The 24,025-nt window shown below is 43.6% G+C and overlaps 1 protein-coding gene across 1 annotated transcript in view; it reads left to right on the top strand.

Moving 5' to 3' along the window:
- The window catches only part of Adamtsl3 (ADAMTS like 3), a 216,983-nt gene that overhangs the window by 73,428 nt on the left and 119,530 nt on the right, over positions 1–24,025 (top strand). Inside the window, exons 3-5 of the mRNA XM_057756193.1 lie at positions 3,955–4,082; positions 16,072–16,117; positions 22,835–23,071. Coding sequence (XP_057612176.1) covers positions 3,955–4,082; positions 16,072–16,117; positions 22,835–23,071 — 411 coding nt within the window. The remainder of the gene's footprint in view (positions 1–3,954; positions 4,083–16,071; positions 16,118–22,834; positions 23,072–24,025) is intronic.

Raw genomic sequence — 24,025 nt, 5'->3', positions numbered from 1 at the left:
AAGCAGATATAGTTATTAACGGAACTCAGTTGGGTTCAGAAGCCACATCTAGCATGCTTATCAGTGACTTGGGGAACACATGGAAGCTACAAGGTCAAGGAGCATGGCCTAGAGATGGTTGCTGGGATCAGGGTCCAAACAGACCTCAGCAGGCTGAGCTCCCAAGCCAAAATCACCAAGAAGAGATTCATTGGTGATTAATGTTAAGTCTTGCACAAGCATTGCCTGGAGAGCTGGCTCTGCCATCATTATTTTGATGTTATTTTTAAGAACAACAGTTGCTGTCATTTGTGACACACTCACCAGCTACACAGAGACACTGTGTGGTTTCCTTTCCCCTTGTGTGTTTTAAGTATTGTGTGAACGATGGTGACTAGCTGTTTAACCTGAGTGTTATGAAGGTTAAAAGCTTATCATAACAGCTTTAATCATATGTAATCCTGCCTCCAAAGGGGGTTCCAATAAATGGTGTGTCTGAAATAAGAAGAAAGGGGGGGAGAAGGGAGGGAGGGGAGAGGGAGGAAAGGAAGGAAGAAAAGACAGAAGGAGTAAGGGAGGATGGAGGGGAAAGGGGAGGGAAACTTTATCAAAAATTTGGCATGGGTTAAGGAAATAGCTTAGTTCAGTTCTGAGAACCCACATAGATAAGTCAGGAAGGCCGGGAGGTGGTGGCGCACGCCTTTAATCCCAGCACTCAGGAGACAGAGGCAGATGGATCTCTGTGAGTTCGAGGCCAGCCTGGTCTACAAGAGCTATTTCCAGGACAGGCTCCAAAGCTACAGAGAAACCCTGTGTCGAAAAATCACCAAAAAAAAAAAAAAAAAAAAAAAAGAAAAGAAAAAAGAAAAAAAGAAAAGTCAGGTATGATAGCCTGTGTTTGTAATCCCAGCACTGGGGAGGCTGAGACAGATGGCTCTCTTGGGCTGGTGAGACGGGTCTGTCAAAGAAGTGAGCTCCAAACTGATATGAGACCCTGTTTTAGAATCAAAAATCAAAGTGGACTGCTCCTGAGAAATGACATCCAAGATTTTTCTCTGTTTTCCACATCTGTGCATACATGACTGCACTCACCCACATGTGCACATGCACACACACACGCACAAGCACACATGCACATACACATGGGAATATGGATCATTGGGCAATACCTGGCTTAGGCTCTTTTTAGATATAATGCCACAGTCTAGACACTGCATTTTGAGATTTAAAATTTGCATCCTTAATTGTGTGCAGAGATTGAACACAGTCACGAAAGAGCGGAAGGCGTTTGGGGTATTAGCCCAGTAATGGAGGCTTTGGGGAAATCTAGGAGGGTTCTTCCAGAGGAGAGGAGTGAGGTTCATTGTCAGATTCTTTAGAGGGATGGAAATTCTGGGAAAGGAAGACCAAAAGAGAGAAGTGGCTGAAATCAAGGACATTGTTGCTACTTTGTAGCTAGGAAGAAAGCACAACGGGGCCAGTGGTTGGCAGAAAATGCCTCTGGGGTCAGTGGACCCAACCATCCTAACAGAGAAGCAAAACACCGCCAGGACGCCTTGAGATGCCATTTGCTTTCTGTTTTCTTAAGAGGAAAAAAAAATCTGACGGATCCAATCAGAGAAACCAGATGTTTTCATTTTATAATGTGCCCGTTTTAATTATTTTAGAATCAAGATGTTTTCTCTAAGTGAAGGTGGAGGAGCTGTGGAAAGAAACCCGAGTCTAACTATAAATGGAACAGATGGGATGGCGGAGTAAAAACAAATTAAAGCAATATTGCAGGGAGCTCTCAACTTTCGCTTAAAAAATATATGATGATATTTTTCAACTTTTCACATTTGACCAATTCATAGATCGAGTGGCAGGATGAAAAGCCAATTTCAGCTGTGTATAGTTTAAGCATTTGCCTAAACGGTCTGGACTTACCCCGTCGAGAAGTCCAGATGAATGCATTAAACTGCTAATTGTATTTTTCTATGAATTGGAATTTTATATTTTATACTATGTTATAGACAGGGTTGTGTTTGATGACTTTCAGGGCAGAAAATTGATCCGAACAGTGTTCTTAATTAGAACAGTCAATAGTATGGGTTTAATTAGCTCCCGTTCCTGATGACAGATTTGGTCAGCGGCCAAATATTTATTCCTTCTGTCTCTCTGTTTGAGGCTGCAGTACTGTTCTATGGGGCTGTTCACTGTGCTATTAATAGAAGCTGTCAGACCCGGTGACCGGGGGCACTTAAGTAAAAGTTATTGGAAAACCTTTTCTGCACCCTGCCTTTTTATTTTCATTTTGGTTTTGAAGGTCTTCCCTACCAATCCCCTTCTTAATTAACTTTTTTGGGGAGGGAATGATGAGGTAACTTGCCTGAAGGCTCAGGGCAACCTGAGCCATATCTAATCCAGGCACATGCTGTCATTCATTACTGTGTCCTGGTTTCTCTACATTCTCTGCCTTACGACCTACCTGTTAAATCCTGTCTGACTTGACCATTTATTTCCACATTCCAAGAGGATAGGGTTTTGTTCCTTTGCTTATCTGCTTGATTTTAAGGAAGACATTTTGCGTTTTTTCTTTTAGAATATGGTAGAAGGGGCTGGAGAGATGGGTCGGTGGCTCAGACTTGCTGTTTCTCAGAGGGCTGGGGTTCAGTTATCAGCACCCGTTCTGGGGGATCACAGTCACCTGTGACACCCCTCCAGGTGATCTAATGCCTCCCTTCTGCCCTCCAAAGTAGCCTGCGCTCACGCGAGTGCATGCACTACCCCACCCCAGACACAGGAATACATATAACTAAGCATAAAAACAAGCCTTTTAAACATGCTTCGAAATAGGGAGACACAACACAGAATGTTGCTTAAGTCATCCAAAGCCCTCCCACTCTCTCACCATAGCATTCTCTTTCTCTGGGCATCTCTTGGTCTGTCCACAAGCAGACTTGCCCCTGTTAAATAAGACATTATCATCTCATGATTGTATTTCGACCTAAAATACTCCAAAGAAAGAAAGAAAGAAAGAAAGAAAGAAAGAAAGAAAGAAAGAAAGAAAGAAAGAAAGAAAGAAAGAAAGAAAGAAATTTCAAAACCACTGAAAACATCACCCAGGAAAGTCCACCTGGCTCGATGTTGATTCCTAAGGCTTAGGCACATTTGCTGCAGACAACGGGTAAAGGAAAGCCAGCAATGCTATTCCTCTTGTGACTTTTCTCAGGGACAGAGGCGGTTTGATGTGCGTTCTTGCAGCCCATGCTCCTGTACTTTTGCTGCTGTGTACGAAGACAGAGAGAAACTTTGTGTTTTCACTTTAAAGAAATCAAACCACACCAGCCTTTTCTACTTCCTTCCCTCCACTAATAGATATAAGACAGTCTTTCCTATGCTAACCATAAGACTATCAATGTTTATATGGCATATAATTTTCTTGGCATTTTATGGTTTCAGCGCTTTAATATAAATTTCTAAGATATCTGGAATTCATTCTGACATATTTTAAGAATTTATAGATTTTTCTAAAAAGTCTTTTTTATTAGATTTATTATTCATTTTGTTTTATGTGTGAGTGTTTCACCTGTATGTGTGTTTATGATCATATGTGTGCTTGGTGCCTGCTGAGGTCAGAAGGGGCATGGGCTCTCTGGGGTCTGGAGTTATGAACAGTCATGAATTACTCTGTGTGAGCTGGGCATCGGATTTGGGTTCTCCGTGAGAGAAACACATGCTCTTAACTGCTGCGAAGTTTCTCCCAACCAAGAGTTTATCTATTTATAAAAATAATCTTTAATACTAGTACTTAGGAGGCAGAGACGATGAGGTAGGGTGCACATAAACTCAGTGTCTGCACGAGCTACATCGTGAGACGCTAGCTCCAGAATTAAAATAGTCTAAAGCTACTTTTAGTAGATAAAATAAAAAGTGCTTTGTAATAGACTTAGGTGATAATTGACTTCTATAATTGGCTGTCCCCCCCCCATCCAGACCTCAAGAAACACTCATTCCGAGGAAGACAAAGATGGCAATTGGGATGCTTGGGGCGACTGGAGCGACTGTTCCCGGACCTGTGGCGGAGGAGCTTCCTATTCTCTGCGGAGGTGTCTGACGGGAAGGTCAGTGGGTGCTTGGCCCCTCCTGGGGGGACTGTGTCACTGCCTCTGGGTGGCACAGAAGGGGAGGGGTTGTGGCTCTGAAGTGTCTTATTCAGTGACTTACTATCTACCACAAACATTAGCCAATCTCAAGTTAACATATTTATATGGGAACAAACCTACTTCCTGGTATGTCACCGTGTCCTATTTACACAGTCACAGGGTTTCAGGAAAACCAGACACTTTGGTCCCAAGAAAGTGAAGGCCTGTTAAGTTCAGTTGCCAACTTGATATTATCAGGGTTCGGGGACAAATGTTGTCATCTTGGTGGCAGTCCTTGTGACGCTGCCACTGAAATCTCTTTCTTCTGTGAATGCACCATGGATGAAGAAGGTAATGTAGGAACTGGGGAGCCGACACAAGGGGTAAAGTGTGTGCTTCACAAGCAAAGAACCCGAGTTCAGGTCCCTGGAACCCACAGAAAAGTCAGGAGTGGCGGTGCACACTCGTGACCCTGTGTTGGATGGGCGCAGCAGCTCCCGTGGTGTAACGGTTAGTGTTCTGGACTATGAATTCAGCGATCTGAGTTCATATCTCGGTGGAAACTGTTCCTTGAGGAAGAGACCTGGTCAGTTGTCCTCATCAACTCAGACCATGAAACCCGGTATAGATGGGCTGCCCATGCCTGCTTCAGCATTGCCAGAGGCATGTTCCACTTCATAGGGTGGGCAGAGACACGTGGATCACAGGCCTTGCTGGTCAGCATGTCTAGCCAAAGTGGTGAACTAATGTTCAGTGAGAGATCCTGCCTCAAAAATTAAGAGGGAGCTACGGGGACATACGTACACACGAGTGAGCTCACCCACGTATTCAAATGCATACAACACACACACATACATTTTTTTAAAAGTCTTATAAAGAAGGTAATACACGCTCTGCTTTCACCTCTTAGATCCATTTCTACTAAAATGTCAGATCACTTTAATTTTAATAGCCCACTAGTCTCTGGGAATCCTGCGCTCGCTGTTTTTGAGGTTGTGACCCATGGAAGAGTTTAAACCATGATTCTTGGGTAAGGCTCAACCTCAGGTCGATGGACTCTCATCTTCTGGTCCCAGACAAAAATCTCCTAGATTACGGCAGCTGTCTTCACATGTAGGATGCCGTCGGGTGATGGAGTGAACTGGCTTTTACTGTTTATCTTCAGCTACAGAGAAAAGACACAAGGGAAGCATATTTTCTTCTGCTCAGTTTGCGGTTCACGTAGATCTTGTGCAGGTGTATTAGAAAGTGATGAAGTATGTCCTTCAATTTCTTCGAGACAGTGCAGGCTTTGGTGCATGAAGAGAGCAGAGTCTTTGAGAAGGAAGACACATTGGTCCACTCAGGAAGGCACGGCAAGGCTGCTGGAGCAAGGTTGTAGTTTCATCTAAAGAAATTTTGATAGAACATCAGCTTAGGTAAATGGATACAGACTTGAAACCAGGCTTAGTTTAGTTTATCAGGGTTATGCTTGATCCCTCCTGTTTTCTTTCATCTTTGTTGGGAAATTAAGGCTCTATTACTCTGAATACATTGTGATATGCAGAAGAATCATGTTGTGTCAGGATATATCAGGATATATCTATATAGGTATAGATTTATGGATCCTACCGAGATCTTTGTCAGAGGACCACATACCAATGGACAAGGGGAGGGCAGTGACTTCTATGGTGAAGGATAAGTTCCTCTCCACTGCTGGTCAGTCACTAAGGGGAGAAGGGTCAACCTGAAAGCTGAAGGGGGAGCTTGGATGTGTCTTTGTAACCTCCAAATATGAGGAACATGAATAATTTTAAATTAATAATAGCTGTAATGGTAAAGAAGTGGTATTTGTTCCATTGTCTTCCTTAAAAAAACGTATCCTGTACTCACGTTTGTTAAAAAAGAATTTAGAAGAGTATATTAATGGATGATAATTTTCCCCTCACCATAGATTCAAAATATTTACATGTTTATATATTCTTGATTCACCTGAAATTATTCTGGTCTTGCTTATAAACCAATCTTGCCATGTGATGCATCTCAGGAAGCCTGTGAGCTTGTGGCTTCTTCATCCTAAGTGGGCTATGTGTGGATAAACAAAGCATGGCTCGACTTCTGGCTTTCCTGCTGAAGGTGTGGGCAGGAGAGGAAGGGACCATACTGCTGTGAGTAGGGCACAGTGTTCTGTGGCTTATCAGGTGGTTCAAGCTGGCTCCTAGGAGGGCTTTGGGATTTATCTGATCCCCTGCCCATCTCTGACCCCAGTCCACTGAGTTCTCTTGTCTCCAGTTTCCCTGATGTGTGTTATCCAGTACACCTCGTCTTGTAATGCAATTTACACAGAAGCCTGGCCAGGTCACTATTGGGTATCAAGCTGAAGGGGATGACTGAGGGAATGACTCCCTCATGCCAAAATCTCCCAGTAACAAATACTTCAGTCATTAGGGTTGGGCTGTTTAGATCTCTCCCCCACTGCGCCCACTCTTGTGCTGGCCCATTGCCAGCATCCATCCCTCTCGTTTTTATGGAATTCTTCCTCCCCCAACAGATTCCCAGGCATCTAAAACTGTCTTCATTTTATTTTTGAATTGCAATGGTAAATTTCCACAACTATGTGATGGTATAGATTTGATTTCTCATGAGAAATTGGAAGGTATTACCACACCATTTCATAAGGTCAAACGGCAGATTGAGAAATCTGAGTCCAGATTCTTTTCTTTCTTCCTGTCTAAACACATAGAGATACCATTGTGATGTTCACTAGAAAACACATTCCCTTCAAGCCCCCTCTTTCATTAGCCAATTCTATGTTCACGTCTTTGTTGGCTTGTTATGGCCCCAACCCCTAACCCTATTCATATAGATTCCTTTCTTTTTGTCCATTTGCCCTGCTTCTTTGCTTCCTGGGAAATTCTCTCTCTCTCTTTCCAACCCATCCCACCAATTCTAGAGGGTAACCCAGAGCAATGACCACAGTCTGATTGTTTGGGAGTTTCTGGGATCCCAGTGACCGACAACACAAAGGGAGGGGAGCTACATCTGGCATTAGGCTTTTTGTTTGATTGCCTATAACGTCTGGGAGAGGCATTGCCCCCATATAGGGTAAATCTATTAAAACTTATATACATTTATGAATATAAACACACACTCATTTATATTTCAGGAAACTTCTGCAATAAGAGATTCCCATCTGGCTTTTTCAGAGGACTTCAGGGTTTGTTATCATCCTCAAAGCTTTCTGCTGCAGCAAGGGATGGAAGCTAGGGGCTAACTACTCCATGCTGTGATTGATGTCCCTGCTCTTTGTTTTTAATGTTTATTTTTGCATATATAAGATATATATAATGAGGAACTTAATCAGGACATTTTGGACAGGCATATGAGTGTCATCAATGTTGCTTATAGGTGCATGGATACCTCCCCAGGGGCTGCACCCTGACAAAGATGTCTTTCCCTCTCTGGTACCTATTGACTGGCTATAGATCCCCCAGGTGGAAGATGCCTTGTGCCTCCCCCCCCCCCACACCAGATGGACTCAATCTTGTGCAGGTCTAGCACAAATAATCATGGCGGTTGTGAGTTCATTGTAGTGTAATATTTATGCTGTGTCTGGAAGATAGCGTTCCAGAGTACCCCACCCCTTCCTCTGGCTTGTGCGTTCCCTCTGCCCCTCTTCTGCAATGTCCCCTGCACGCTGGAGGGTCTGATGCAGATGTCCCCTTTGTGGCTGAGCTTTCAAATGTCACTTATTTTTATCACATGACCAGTCGTGAGTCTCTGCACTCACTGCTGCCCACTGAAAACAGAAGCCTTCCTGACCACAGGCAGCCTTTTTTAAGTTCTGCAGAAAAAATTGAGTCATTTCTGGCAATCCCAGGCTATTGCATCAGAATTTAACTTTCGCTATTCTCCAAAGCCAAAGATATTCTAAGTATAAAATAGACAATTGAGATAGCCCCCCCATTACAGAATTTGAATTTGTAATATAAATATTCTTACCTAGCCAGGCAAAGTCTATAAGACGTTGCGAGAAGAATTTACAACATTTTTGTAGAAAGTTTTCCAAAAAAAATTAAAAAAGGTAATTATTAAAATTCTTTTTGTGAATCAAATATAACACTAATTCCAAAACCAGAAAAAGCATATACAGAAAGAAAACTATAGATCAATATAGGCCATAAATATAAAATATAAAAGTTATAAATTGAATACGATCAATTATTGTTCACAAATCTTTAAGAGAATTGTGCATCAAGATGAATTTAGTTCAGGGTTGTAAGGCTGGGCTGGGCAGTGTTGGCACACACCTTTAATCTCAATACTGGGGAGGCAGAGGCAGACAGATCTCTGTGAGTTTGAGGCCAGCCTGGTCTACAGAGTAAGTAAGACTGGCCCAATCTTCCAGAGTCAGTTATTGTAATTTTAATAGGGTAAAGAAACCGTACATAGGGTCCTATCAGTTGATGCAAAGAAAGTATTTGACAAAAGTCAACACCAATCTATTATAGAGAACTCTTGGGGAAAAAAAGGACTAAAAGGGACTTCCTCAATTTGATAAAGAACACCAAAGACCTGCAGCTCACAGAGACTTAGCAACAAGCCCTGTGGTTTCCTCCTAACATCAGGAATGAGGCCCTTGAGGGAGGGAGGCTGCTCTTCCCTCCGTTTCTCAGCAGAAGGCTGCACTTTTATGCAGCCAATAAAGCAAAGAAAGAAAGAAGAACCTTTGCTTGCAGAGGACATTGCTGTCTACACAGAAAATCTCAAGGAGTTGATGAAGCAATTTATGCAACTAAAAAGTGACTTTAGCAAGGTCTGAGATGCAGAATAAACATACAAAACCCACAGTGTTTCTCTTACCAAATGGACAGTCACGAAAATTTAAAATATGACATCATTTAAAATCATCCTAAACCCAAGCATAAATCTATCTGGACATATATAGAGGGCTGTGAAGTACTAAAGAGAGACATGAAAGATGGGGGTGGGGTGCACCAGCTGCCTTTGCAGAGCCTACAAGCTCAGTTCCTGGCACCCACAGCAGATGGCTCACAAGTGCCTGTAACTCAGATTCCAGGCGATCCAACGGCTTCTCTGGCTCCCGCTGACTTTCCCCCTCCCATATACATGTGTAAATAAAATAAACGGATCTTGAAAACAAATGAAAGCTATAAATACATGGAGAGGTAGTTTGTCCACAAGTTGCCAGACTCAATATGGTAAATGTATCATTTTTCCTAAGTTGATGTATAGGTTTAACTATGTTTCTCTTAAAATGCAAACAATATTTTTTGTGTGGATGGAGATGAGATTATTCTAAAATTTAGATGGAAAATCACAGGCCCTGGAGTAGGTGAGATAAGTGGAGAACAGGAACAGAGTAAGTCAGTCAGCTTATGTCATATGAAGACATAATCAAGAGGGTGGCTTTGGCAGAGCGACAAATGAGATGATTGATGGGGCCACTTGCAACAGCAGGCTGTGAGCCTTAAAAACCGACTGTTAGGGCAGAAAATCTAATCAGAAAAGGAGTGAAGGATGAGCGAGTGGATGCAGAGATAGTCAATGAATACATGGGAAGGGGCTCAGCACGGCTGGCTATTGTAAACTAAACCATAGCGAGACACAGTCATATATTGACTAGAACATTCATGGAAGGAAACCGTTGACAGGCGAACATCTGCCAGGGATGCAGGGAACTAGATGATTCCTGGTGGTGGGAGTGTAACTTGGTCTAGTCACTCTGAAAAAGTTTCTTTTTTATTTCTTTTTGGTTTTTCAAGACACGATTTCTCTGCGTAGCTCTGGCTGTCCTAGAACTTGCTCTCTAGGCTAGACTAGCCTTGAACTCACAGACATTCCCCTGCCTCTGCCTCCCAAGTGCTGGGAATGAAGGTAAATGAAGGATTAAAAGAAAGGCATCATTGATGTACTGAGCAACCTGGGTGGATCTCTGGGAATTCAGACGATCTTTGGAAAAACAAGTCCAAAGTTCTGCTTCATCCTGCTCATGAGATATTTTTTTAAATGATTAGACTTTTAGAAGTGGAGAATGGATTAGTAATTGCCAAGTGGTGGACGAAGAGGGGAGAGAGGAGGCACAGCTACTAAAGGAAGCTTGCGGGAGCCCTGTGATGGCGGTAAATGTCCTATACTTTATCCACGTGAGTGGCGACACCCTGGGTGTGTCCCTGTGCCAGACTTCCTTAAGATGTCACCTTTCAGAGAAACTGAGTGGAGAGTAGACAAAACCTCTGAAATATTTCTGACAATTTCACAGAAATTTTACACATTTGACCACTCCCTAAAAACTCCAGGTAAATGCATGCCTTTCAAACTAAAACTATAGGAAATTAAGGGAGAATCCACAGAGAAAACTGAAGGCCAGGATAGTGAGTGTATAGCCGATTCTCTGCCCGCCCTGGTGATGGAGGTGGGAACCCAGCTTTCAGAGGGTTCATTCCACCTTAAATACAGGAGCCCAGGCCTGGGGAGTATGTGAGACACAGCTTAGGAACCGCAACCCTAGATTAAAGGAAGGACCTTTGTGGTTCACACACCTCCCAGACAGGTTTTGTATACCAGCCTAAGGAATTAAATATGTGGATCTTAATTACGAATGGGAAAAGTTTCCACTGTAGAACACGGGTGCTGCTGTTCTCCCAAGAGTTCCGGGGGCACATCTATTGACCAACTTAAACTGTGTTTGTTAAGAAGGCTGAATGCGTATAGCCTGCAGGCTGTGGAGGCTTGCAATGGAAAGTTAGCATAAAGGTGGCCTTGTTATCTACCGGGACTAAGCTATGGAATCCACCTGTTAACAGAGGAGTGGAGAAAGTATATATATATATATATATATATATATATATATATATATATATATATATAAAATGGAATTTTATTCAGCCATAAAGAACAAAATTATGTCATTTTCAGGAATGTGAATGCAACTGGAGTTTATCATATTAATCAAATTAAGTTAGACTCGAAAGACAAATATCATGTGTTTTCTCTCATGTGTGTATTCTAGATTTTATACTGATATATAAATCATGTATGCACGCATGGCGTGAAAAGATCTATCTCGGGAAATGAAGGAGACAGACAGGAGGGTGATGGGCGAGAAAGGGAGACTCTGAAGCACTGGGGTTGGACATGTTCAAAGTACATTGTGTAGTTGTATAAAAAATGTCCTTTTGGAACCTAGTACCATGTGCACCGAGTACCTGCCAGATGTAAAAAGTGACCCTCATGAGCCTGGCAGTGGGGAGGGATCTGGAGAGAGATTCCCACCAAGAGAGCTCTTGCAGCACAAGTTTGCAGTCCTGAAGTGCAGAACTGCAGAGGAAACATTAGCCCCAGCCAGGTGTCAACAGCAGTTCCAAGACTGAAGGAGGAAAGTCAGGCAGTGATTCATCCGATGAACGATTGAACCCTGCTCCCCAAATCCTAGCAGAGTGTCTCATCATGAGGGGAAGCCACGTGGTCTTTAACCGCGATTGTAAAGGGAAGACTTCCTGCTGTCGCTGTCTGTATTCAGTGTTATGCTTGGGGTCCTAGTCGGTGTAGCCAAAGTAGGAAGACAAGAATACACACCATTTAAGGACTAGAAGAAATAACTCTCAGGACTCACAGCTCAAGTAGCTAGAGAATCTAAGAGCACCTGTATACCAATAAGGGGGCCAGTTGCAGAATTCGCTGGAGAATTCTAGGCAAGACTCATGCATAAATGACTGGGCTCTGACTCCGTGGGAGGAGCTAGAAAGCAGCATTCTGAAAGGCAACATGTGACCTATTAAGAAATTACAAAATATTTAGCAACGACTTCTATAAAGAATGTGTAAGACCCCTCTAACACATGATCGTAAATAGGAAATCTCAGCATCAGAAAAATGCCAATGGGGAACAAGTATAAAGATCTGAGCCGCTCAGATAACACCTGCTCACCAGGAAACAAAGCCCACAGCAAATAGGTGGAGACAGAAATACGAACCAGAAACTGAGAGATGCAAGCTGCGTTCTTGAAAACAAAAGAAAATATCCAGTCACCGCTGCCACCACCAACAAAAAGGGTGTGATGAGCTTCCTTGTTCTCCAGTTTGGGAAAATTTACAAAGTTTTAAAATGCCAAATTATTGACCTCAGTGTGTAAAAATGAAAACAACCACACATCCTAAGAAGTGCAGAGGAAATGGAGAGAATTTAGAGAACAATCTGCAGTGCTTGCCAGATGTCTGTTCCCCAGAACATTCTGATGTGTGTGCCATAGTCTATACTGACATGTGTCCCACAGACACGCTGATGCGTGTCCCACAGTCCGTGCTGATGTGTGTCCGGCAGTCTGTGCTGATGTTTGTCCCCTAGACATGCTGATGTGTGTCCCACAGTCCACGCTGATGTGTGTCCTACAGTCTGTGCTGATGTGTGTCCTACAGTCCGTGCTGATGTGTGTCCCACAGACACTGCAGGTTACTCTGTGGTGACAGGCATTTCTCACTGCGGAACTACAGATGCCTTTTAAAATCTGGAATTACCTGAGATCATCAATGTTAAGGAAAATCAATTGATTCTTATCAAAATAATCCATAAATAAATTTTATAAACGGAAGAACAGTATTCAATGAACAAGTATTAGAGTGTGTCAATCCATATAAAAATAAATTTCAAGTGGCTTAAAGTCCATCTATGATTATAAAGTTTGAAATAATGTAGATGGATACCACTATGCTTTCTGGGTAGTGAAAAATTCTTTAGCAAAGTTATAAAAGCCCAACTTATAAAACAAACATTGACATTTATTAATAGTTACAAGTAGATTGCTGTCATGTCATGACAATGAGTTGAATTACATTTGTGAACACGAAGACTCTCTAGAACAGTGCCCAAGGGCTCTGAAATAGCTTAGTCGTTCAAGTGCTTGCCAAGGAAGTTTGAGGAGTTCGAATTCCCATAATGCCTGTAGATTCTGGGCAGTGTAGCAGCCCACCTATAATTTTGGCTTCTTAAAGCAGAGATGGAGGATCCCCAGAGCAAGTTGGCCAGTGAGATTGGCCAAATCAGTGAGCTCTGGGTTTGAGAGGCTTTGACCTGCAAATAAGGATGAATTTCCATGTGCATGTGTACCCATGTTTACGCGCAGATGCACATGGGTTTACATTTACACATGCACGCACATACAGACGCACGCTCGCCCACATACAAACATTTCAAGAGCCGTAAGTGCACCCAAATCTGTTTCTATGTTTAATTTCATTCCATTTCTGAAATGCGTCGTGAAGCCTGTGAACCTCCAAATTTGTTGTCTCCCTGAATTGATCTGATTTAGCCAAGCGTATGATCCTACAAGATACCCTAAACTTGGTGTGTATATATGTGCATAAAATACGTGCCTGTGTGCAGAATTATGTGTTCCATATATGTAATGTCTAGAAGGTCAGCGGAGATACCAGCTTGCTTTGGTGTCTCCAGTAGGTATATGGATGGCAGTGTATTTCCTCATCCCACGTGGCTCTAGGCATGAGGCCAAACCCGAGTCGCAGCCACCTGCTCCATGCCCCCCACAAAGGGACAGTAGTATCACCTTGCACACAAACTGGATCGGATTCATTTGAGAGAAGAATAGTGGGTTTTTAAAGAATTCAAGCCATCTTGCGCCCCACCGTTTGGTCCCTCACAGGCAGGCCTTATTCGTTCTTGACTCAGCCCTGCATTAAGATCTCTTGCTGCCACTCTGGAGTACCCTAAAGTACTCCGAGTTATTAAGGAGGAAACCCACTTCCCTCGGAAGGCTTATCAGCTCCCCTTGAAGAGCCACAGAGACTGATTAAGACTCCATAAATCTTGAGCATTTGTGGTCAGTTTTTCTTGGAAGAGGAGGCTGGAGACCATTCTATACAAAGCCTAACAGACAGCCATCCCGAGCTTTTAGAGATCATCCCAGCGGCGGTTTCTCTTATCAGTGTGCTCCTTCAAATGAAGACTTCGGGGAAAGAGAGGAGCGCAGCCACTTTGCTTATTTATTTCTCCATGGATAGAGTTATTTCAGAACTTGGCTCCACTGAAATATTCCAGTCAGTTCTTTTGCACGGCAAACCATGCCCCAACCACATGTCTTTTTTTTTTTTTTCTTTAGAAACCTGTGAGTTGATCCTCTGGCCCAGTCCCAGTCCCAGGAACCACAGGTTCAGCACCACTACTGTTTTAAAATTAATGTATTTTTATTCTTCAAAACATATGCTTCTCAACCTTTATGACACTAGTTTTTGAATCAATCTATCACCAAGTGAATATTAAATTATAGTACTATAAACTCCAGGGAAACTTTATTAATGTTTGTAATGTGTTCTCATGTGACCCCAGCATGTTTTTTAGATAGTCATAAATTCAGACTTTAAAAACCTTCCGTTCTAGGGTGCTATGAGTTTTGTAATGGGTAGAGAAATTTTGCTGGTGAAACATTGTTCTTTCGTTTTCATATGCTCCTGATAGGCATCAGGTCTTTCATATGCTAATTATAGTGGTATTAAAAACACACAAGTAATATTTTTGCAGCTCAAAAGGAATATTTCCAGAATAAGCTGGCAGTTCCTGCTTGGGGAATTAGGGCCCTCACGTCCTTAACTCTAAAATAACTTGCATTTCATTTTATGCTTGTTTCATAAAGCAGCCATTCATTTTCCGACTAAATGGCAACCCAAGCCGGCCACATCAATAGAGGCCGCCCGTGGGCAGAGTGTGCGTCAGGCTGGAGGACGGGAAGGAGAACGCTAAACGTGGCAGCCTGGTGGCTGGTTTGTAAAGCGAGCTGAGCACTAATGCCCTGGTGTCTTCATATCTACATCCTGGTGCCCAGTAAGCTCACCATAGACTTTGTGGATGAGGGAGAACGTCCAGCAGAGTGGTTTATGTTTGGAAAACTCTTGGAATGAAATTCTTGTTTTCTGTTGTCCCCTTCGAAGCCCTTGAAGTGGGATGTATGGGAGGGATGCATTTGGTCTTTAGGCTTGGAGTCTGGGGCTCTGTGTTCACACAGGTGACTCCTGGACACGTGGGTGACAGCTGGGTTTGTGGGCCTTGGCTAGGTAGCCGGCAGAGCTGACTTGAGACACAGCCATGAGACAATTTAACTCTTCTCTTTTAGGTTAAATTTCTATTTGGAAAAAATGTTTTTATTTAAATAGGCAAAATTAAACAATTATTAAAATTCATGTAAAAAGTATTTCTAAGATTTTAAATTACTTTTAAAGAAATTTCTCTTCCTTGTGCACTCCCAAGGGTTTTTAGTTTTTGGTATTTCTATTAATTCTGATTTTCTATTGAGCCATTTCCCTTCAATTTTTCTTTCTCCTGAAATTAGGAAACTTGATTGAGTAAAATAAAAATAAACTATAGTAAAAATGTTTTCGAAAAACTGATGTCAGAGGACATCAGTCCGTGCAAAGAACAAATTCTAAGTGAATTAAAGCCCTTTAGGGTTATAAGCTGACATGACAGAAAGCCTTTGGAAGTAGCTTCCCTGATCTAGCAGCCAAGTCCCTGTCTCCAAAGACACAACAAAAAAAACAACAAACACAAGAAGGGTATCAGACCCAGTAATATACAGAGTAATCATTACAGAAGAGATAATTTAGAGAAGCATTTGTTGATCTCTTTGGAACACCACACACACACACACACACACACGCACACACACACGCACGCACGCACACACACACCATAACTCCAGAGATTATGTAGACCCTAGAGTAAGAACAAAGCTAGTTGATGATTGTGCCATTCACTAAAGAATTCACCCTCTATTTTATGGACACCTCCTGGAGATGTTTTTGGTTCCCTGATCCTTGGATGTTTGCTTCTTCAGAATTTAAACTTAGAGTCTTTGCAGTAGTACACAGCACTAAAATTTTACAGGAAACTAGCACCTTGTCTTTGCATCATTTTAATGCGTGCCGCCTCTATAAAAGCCATTGTTTCTTTCTTCCTTTAGAAACTGCGAAGGACAGAACATCAGATACAAGACATGCAGCAATCACGTAAGTCCGAGACTATGTCATGCAATTATACCCTGTCTTAGAGTGTTTGACATGAATGGTGAGACCAACACTGTATTGAGAACTGTTCTGTTAACTTTAAATACTTGTTTGGTTGATGGCAGTCTTTGTATTTAAGTATCTCCCATCCACAGTGCTCTTTGTAGGCCATTTCACCTTTATGGTGGAACTTGATAAGTATGTAATTATGACCTCATTCATAGAAGTGACATACACAATAGCTTCAAAGTCCTTCAAGGCCCCAAGTGCTTTTATGTCAGGATCTCAGCTAGTCTCTTCCACAAAGTGGAGACATACATGAAGAGGGACGGACACACAAACACACGAAGAGGGAGTGAGGCTGAGGGACGGACAGACGGACACACAAAGAGGGAGTGAGGCTGAGGGACGGACACACGGACACACGAAGAGGGAGTGAGGCTGAGGGATGGACACACAGACACACGAAGAGGGAGTGAGGCTGAGGGATGGACACACAGACACACAAAGAGGGAGTGAGGCTGAGGGACAGACACACGGACACACGAAGAGGGAGTGAGGCTGAGGGATGGACACATGGACACACGGACACACGAAGAGGGAGTGAGGCTGAGGGATGGACACACGGACACACGAAGAGGGAGTGAGGCTGAGGGGGTAAAATTATTTTTGAGAGTTTCAAAGGAAGACTTTAGCTGAGAACAGGTCTGGGGTGTTTCCACTACAGCAGACTGCCTGTTGCAGCCCCTGCTAGGTGACTCAGAAGGTCACACAGAAGGAAGGATTTATACAAGCCTCTTTGTTTGGTACATGAGTCAGCACTAAAAAGAATTAGAATATTTTGCTTTGCAATTATATGCAAAATTAGGAGCTGGGGTGGTAGTTCAGTTGGTAAAGAGTTTGCCTTGCAAACAGGAGGACCTGAGTTCAAGCCCCAGAACCCATGTAAAAATTCCAGGCATGGGGGCGGGCTTGTAATCAATCCCAGCACTGGGGAGGCAGAGAGAGGCGGAGCCTGGGGCTCACTGACCTAATTGGTGAACTCCAGGCGAATGAGGGACTCTGTCTCAAAGGAGGCCAGTGACATCATTCAGGATAACAGTCAAGGTTGTCCTCTGGCTCCATTCACACGTACACACACATGCACGCACACTTGTTCCTTGGCGTGTGCACGTGCCTGCTACACACATCAAAAAAAAAAAAAAAGATCACTCCTTTTTATTCCAAACACTTCCTGCTTTAGCAAAATATACTGGAATCAAACAGCGGGGCTGCAGATGAAGTGCAGAGGCTCTGGGAAGCTCTTCTGAGAGAGGCAGGTGCCCCAGCAAGAACCTCAGCACTGTCTCCAGCTTCTTGACGGGGAAGTGATGCTCGAGACAGCAAGAACAGAAAGCACAGTAGCTCGCAACCCCGTGAGCCCAGGAGTTGCTATAGGACAAGCCCTGGGTGAGCAGCACGGGCCTGAATATTCAGCAAACCAAGGTCAGGCAAACGCAGGCAAGGAAGGGAATGGATGAGAAACCACTGACGCCACATCAGAGACACGGAGTCCCCTGTGTCCGTCTGCATTCTGCTCCTTGTTCAGTGGGTCCTCCATATGGGGGTGACCCTGCTTGAGGAGGGCATCCCCACAGCTGCGCTTCATAATTCCGCCCACCACACAGAAGCTTACCGAACATCACCACAGAAACCCCAGATGGGCTTTTGTTCAGAAGCTGGGGCAATAGCAAATACATTCGGAACCCACAGATGAAGAATTCTCTCCTCTCGTGTACAGGGGATCAGATGGCAGGAGAGGGAGACTCCCATGGTTGGACTTTCCTTTGGGCCACCATATCATAAATAATGACATGGTGGCTTATTATTAATTATGAAAACTTGGCTTTAGCTTAAACTTTTTTCCTAACTAGCTCTTATAACTCAAATTAGCCTACCTCTGTTAATCTACATTCTGCCATTAGGCTCAGTTATCTCTACTCTGTACTGTATGTTCAACTTCTTCAGGGTCTCCTGACATCTCTGCCTCGTTTCTTCCCAGAAGTCTCATCTAGCCTCTTTCCTGCTTTGCTATTGGCCATTCAGCTTTTTATTAAACCAATCAGAAGGCACCTGGGCAAAGACACATCTTCACAGCGTAAACAAATATTCTGCAATGGACTCCAGCAGGATGTCAGGAACACTGTCCTCTCCAAGATACGAAGCTGTGGTTTCAGGAGCTCCTGAATTCCCTGTCAAAAGAGATTGGGTCTTGGGCTGAAAAATTAGGGAGCAGAACATGTCTGTGTGCAGCATGGTGAGGCCTAAGTGACTTCAGTCTTTAGGTAAAAGCTCTGATTGATGTTCAGCATAGGTCCTTACAGAGAAAATTATCAGGAGCGTATCAGAGCAATTGTGAGATTTCAGAAGAAGCCGTGCATGTCGGTCAGGAGTTCTAATACCTGAATTCATCAACTCCTTGTGTTTCCTTAGTCCAGGGCTTATGGAATTAAAGTCAATGCTAGCAGAAGCAAAGGGGAATGCCTTCTAAACTGCACAGTGTATCACAACTTGGCAGGAACATTTTTGCAACATGGGCAAATTTTTAATGAGCAGTTAGCTCTGCACAGTGGGCTCTCTGATGGCTTCCAGAAAAGGCGACATTTGATGTGGCCTTCGCAGGATCCTTATTTCATGCCGGAGAGCCCGTGAGTGGCTAATTTTTTTTTACCAGTTTTCATGAGGTGTTTCTCTTGGGGGTCTTCTTTTGCCATTGCTGTTGTTTTTGCTCTGTATTAGAGCCATGTTCTGGGGCTGGATGGCCCAGTGGTTGACAATACTTGCTGCTCTTTCAGAGGACTGGAGTTTGCTTCTCAGAACATATATTGATATGCTCACAGTTTCCTATATCTCTAGCTCCAGGGGCTGCAACAGTCCCCTCTGACCTCTGAACACACACACATACACATAGCCCTAAATAAATATTAATCTTTTAAGAAGGAGCTAGTCCCTGTCATATATGTCTTCAACTATGAGACTAGACTAGGCTATTTTAATACCAAAAAAAAAAAAAAAAAACCCTACAATGTCTTAAGCTGTGCTTAGCTAAGCCAGGCTGGGAAGGCTTAGAGTTGAGTGTAAATGTAAAGTGAATGAAAGTAAGTAACTGATTGCCTGTGTCTCCTCCAGTTCTTAGAAAGTGGAAACAGTCTTCACTAGAAAACTTGAACGCCCAGAGTGTTTCTAAGTTCCTTCCTCTGAGACGTATTTCTTCTGGCCAGTTAAGTTCAAGGCAACATGCTTCTACTGAACATACTTGATGACCTTTGTCCTGGGTCATATGCTCCAGAGTACCCAAAGGAACACACCGCAACACTGTCCCTCAGTAGAAGTATGTGATATTTAATATTATTTAAGCAGAAACAGGTTTTGAGAGCCTGAACCCCAAAAGTGAGGAACAGAGCGACTTTCTCCCCCTCCTGAGACGTGTGGCTTGCCAACTTTCCTTCTCCCTCCATATCCTCCTCTGAGATGCAAACTGCCAGTCTTCGCTGGGGCACACATGTTATAAAAGAAAGGGACAGCCTGGCCCCAGATTCATGTGACTTATTCATCTCTGCCCCCCCTTTTTGGTGTAATTTCAAATTCCTGGGGAAGTTTGACCTGGTGTAGACAAGATGTGCCTCTGGATAGTCAGTCCTGGCCAAGGATGACAAACTGGGCCACCCATTGGGCAAGGGCTAAGCTCGGGCAGACATCCTAGACTTACATTAGCTAGCACTCACTGCATTTTTAAATCTTTACTGGCTTATAGAATTCAGCCTGCCAGACCGTTCAGCCCCTACAGAGTGCTTGCCACACCCACGAGCCCAAATTAAGGGGACACATCTGTTCCCAGCTTTCCTACACACTTTTCTTTGGTTTCAAAGAATTTGAAAGAGAACACTGACCACGGCTTGTGGGAAAGTAGGTGATGTCATTTTGTCATCGATCTTCCTTGTGGTCACACGGAAGACAGAGTCCCCATTTCTGAAGAGAAAAGTTGTCAGCTTCAGTGTGCTATGGTTTGCTTTTCTTCATTCATCATGGCCTGAGATAAGATTTTATGTTGCTAAAACAACCAAAATGAATATACTGTGGGAGTGTCGAATGTTTTACACCAGTATAGTGAGCCCACAGGAAAATCTGGTAAGCATGGTCTGCTCCTTCCCTATTTCCAAAGGACTTGAGGGTGTTTGCAAAAACCAAAGGCACAACCCAGTTGTTGCATAACATTGTGTGGAAATGCAAAGTGAGCAACTGTCCCTAGACTGGGACAGCATCAACAGCCGAAAGAATGACTCATTCAAGTTCAGCTTTCTGGGGTAAGTGAGTTTATTAGGGGTGCTTAAGGATGATTATGGACAGTTCTGTTTTCCTAGAAGTCTCACGCACACCCCTCATTTTATGTGCCTCTAAGCTTAGAGCGGAATTGACGATACAGAGCCAGCTTCAGTGTGATACTTAGTGGGGCAATGGATGTGACTGCAGACCCACACACCACGCTAGCCTCTGGAAACTGATGCTGATATGTACTTCTACCAAAGACTGCCATGGTGTAGGCCAGCGCAATCCAACCCTAGGAAGGGTGGCTTGGTTTTCTCTGTCTAGAAAGCAGAACAACTAAATGGTGGATTGCAGCAAAATGGAGTCACTGTATTGAGGATTAGGAGGTCTGGCAGCATTGTAGCAGTAAAACATGGATTTCATATGGGGGAAAGATGATACATGAATAAACTATGTTTTAGAAGCATGCTGAAATATGTTCATTATTTTTTTGAGAAAATAGGGTGGGATTTTTTTTTTTTACCTCACAGTACTCATCTGAATAATTCTAGCTAGAACAAAGAGTTAAACTGGTCACAGTGGCAGGCACATGGCTGAGACAGAGCAAGGAGGATCAACTGAAATTCAAAGTGTAAGCGTAGCTAGTCTGGGCTGCAGAGATCCCACCTCAAAAATCAAATGGAAAAAAAAAACCCAGAGCAACAATGACACATAAAACCCCAACCCCAAGCTCAAAGAGTTAAATGCCACTGCCAACCTATAAAGGAACTAGACAAATACCTTTTATATGTATTCGTCCTCAGGGCAGGGTAAGAAAAGAATGTTTAGTCCATTAAAATGGAAGAAGTCTTGCAGGGTAAGAAATGCTAAGAACGCAGGCTGCATAAACATTTACGCCTTCTTGACTTCACAAGGCACCCTGAGCCAAATGACACAGTGAAGAGGTTTCCAGCAGAAATGACCAAATTTGATGACCACATTTTCAAAGACCAGGTATAAAAAGGCAAACTTACAAGACTTCCTATGAATAAGAAGGAAACGTAATTGAAAGCAATGAAATTGTCTCATACATGTCTGACTAGAAATTATGATATCCAGATGGGGAAGAAGGAACCAGAAAGGCAACCCGTATAGGGTATGGCTAATGGTAATACCTTTCTCAAGGACCATTTCACAACATAGAGTAGTCCATAAAATATGCGTACACTTGCACTCAGAGAATTTTGTTTTCAAAAATAAACCCTTAGGGAAGAGTCAAGCTTTGTATAAATATTTAAGTATAGTTATCTTTGTAAATTGTAGCTTATTCATTTTAATATAAACTCCCCCCCCAAGTTCTTAGAATGAACATTAATTATCTTCGTAACAGGGAAAGTATAAAATAATAGAAACAGTTTTCGGGAGTGCCCACTTGTCTCATCCAGCATCTTGCCTTGGAACTATCTAGAAGGAGGAATGTATAACCTAAGAAAAAGGCCTCCCCCGAGTCTTCAGCACTTGTACTTTTTACTGTTCATGGGAGGGTGCCCTAGGGTGTTGGGCTTTGTTTGCTTCTGTCACAGACAGAACCTCGCACTAACTTGCTGAGGGCAGATGTTTGGTACCAGTGAGGAGCAATGGGAGACGAGAAAGAGAAAAGGTAGCCGCATTGAATAGCAACGGAGACACAGCCAGCAACTCTCACAAAACACAGATGTTTGGACAAGACTACACTCCTTCCTGGGGATTTATAGGCAGTTAACAGTTGCTAGGGGTAGGGGTGGGGTGTCTGGGGGAACACAAAATAAGACAGGAAAGTAGAGTGACAGCTGATTGGCCAGGAGAAGGTGTTCAGTGGGAGAGGAGCAAGAGAAGGTAATGGGGGTAAATATAATCGAAACACATCATATACATGCGTGAAAGTATCTTAATAAAGCTCATTATTACATAGAATTAAACTACTTTAATAAAAAACACACACAGCAGTTTGGGGCTAAAATGGGAGCAAATGACCCCACTGAAATGACTCCCAAGGGGCAGGACTGATACCGTTCCTGTATCCTTGAATCGCCTTGGATATAAAGGCCTTTGGTTCCCCCGTGACTCAAAAAGGAGACTGCTGTTCATTTGGTAGTTTACACACGAGATGGCTAAACCAGGCTAAAATTAGCACCCACACAGGCTATGCCTTAATTAGCTGGGAAAGCACCTGGTTGGAAGAGGGATCGGATTAATAAATGCTCCCCTCGGCAGACCAGCCTTGCAGAGACCCCTGTGGAATTCCACAGTGTAGAGATACAGGTTCAGCTTGTGATCTCAGGGTTTCGGGAGGGCCTGAGGAAATAACGTGTCTTAGCGGAGGCAGGTGGGGTCTGGTTCAGCCTTCCCCTGCCCCCATAGCTGGTTAATGTGCCTGGGCCACACGTTTCCCTACAGGACTGCCCAGCAGACTCGGAGGACTTCAGAGCCCAGCAGTGCTCAGCCTACAACGACGTGCAGTACCAGGGCCACTATTATGAGTGGATTCCACTATACAATGACCCTGCTGCCCCGTGTGCGCTCAAGTGTCATGCTCGGGGACAGAGCTTGGTGGTGGAGCTGGCACCCAAGGTGCTGGATGGAACTCGCTGCAATGCGGACTCACTGGATATGTGCATAAGTGGCATCTGCCAGGTAAGCCACACTGCCATACACAGCCTGGGTTTGGGGACGTTCCGTGTCCATTTTCAGTAAGGAGTTTGGACCATTTCAGTGTAAGTGTATTCCCCAGGAGAGAGTGTGTGGGCTTTAGGGAAATGATAGAATTCTCTCTCTGTTCTTCCGATCCCTGAGAAAGGTTTTCAGAATCCTGGATATCCAGCATTCCAATCATGTTTTCCTTCTTGAATACCGTATGGCTTTTGCCTGTGCAGAATCAAAATATATGACTTCTTAAATTCTCTGGGATCAGGAAATCTCCAACTTGGGCATATAAACAGAACCCCCCCCACACACACACACCCGCCAAAGCATTTGAGATAGTGTAACCTGCCACTCCCGCCCAGAATTTCTGACTCTGTCCATGGGAGTGAGACCCAGCTCTTCGCGTTTCTCTTGAGTTCTCAGAGCTACCGAAGCTTTGCTGCGGGCTCCAGGACAACACTCTGAGATCACTGCTCTGAGCAAGCAGTGCTGACCTCTGGGATCAAGGTCGGTCCAGCAGGTGGGCCAGGAGATTTGGGGAGCTGGGATGAGTGGGACCAAGGCATCAACACCAGTGGATGGCAATAACTGAGAATTTAGGCAGATTCCAGAAACAGCATGCGGACTACAGGGGCATCGTTAGACTTCCTTCCTCTTCCTTTGATCTCTGAAGGATGTTTTTCTCTCTCTCTCTCTCTCTCTCTCTCTCTCTCTCTCTCTCTCTGTGTGTGTGTGTGTGTGTGTGTGTGTGTGCGTGTGTATGTGGGTGTGGGTGAGAGAGAGACAGAGACAGAGAGACAGAGAGACAGAGAGAGAGAGAGAGAGAGAGAGAGAGAGAGAGCGTGTGCGCATGCGTAGATGTGTTAGCTCACATGAGACTTGGTGGAGGCTTAGAGACTGACATTGGGCTTCCTCCTCAATTTTCCTTCTCATCTTTTGAGACAG

The sequence above is a fragment of the Chionomys nivalis genome, chromosome 23 (genome assembly GCF_950005125.1).
Source record: "Chionomys nivalis chromosome 23, mChiNiv1.1, whole genome shotgun sequence".
Taxonomy (NCBI): Eukaryota; Metazoa; Chordata; class Mammalia; order Rodentia; family Cricetidae; genus Chionomys; species Chionomys nivalis.
This window is presented reverse-complemented; position numbering and strand designations above follow the sequence as displayed.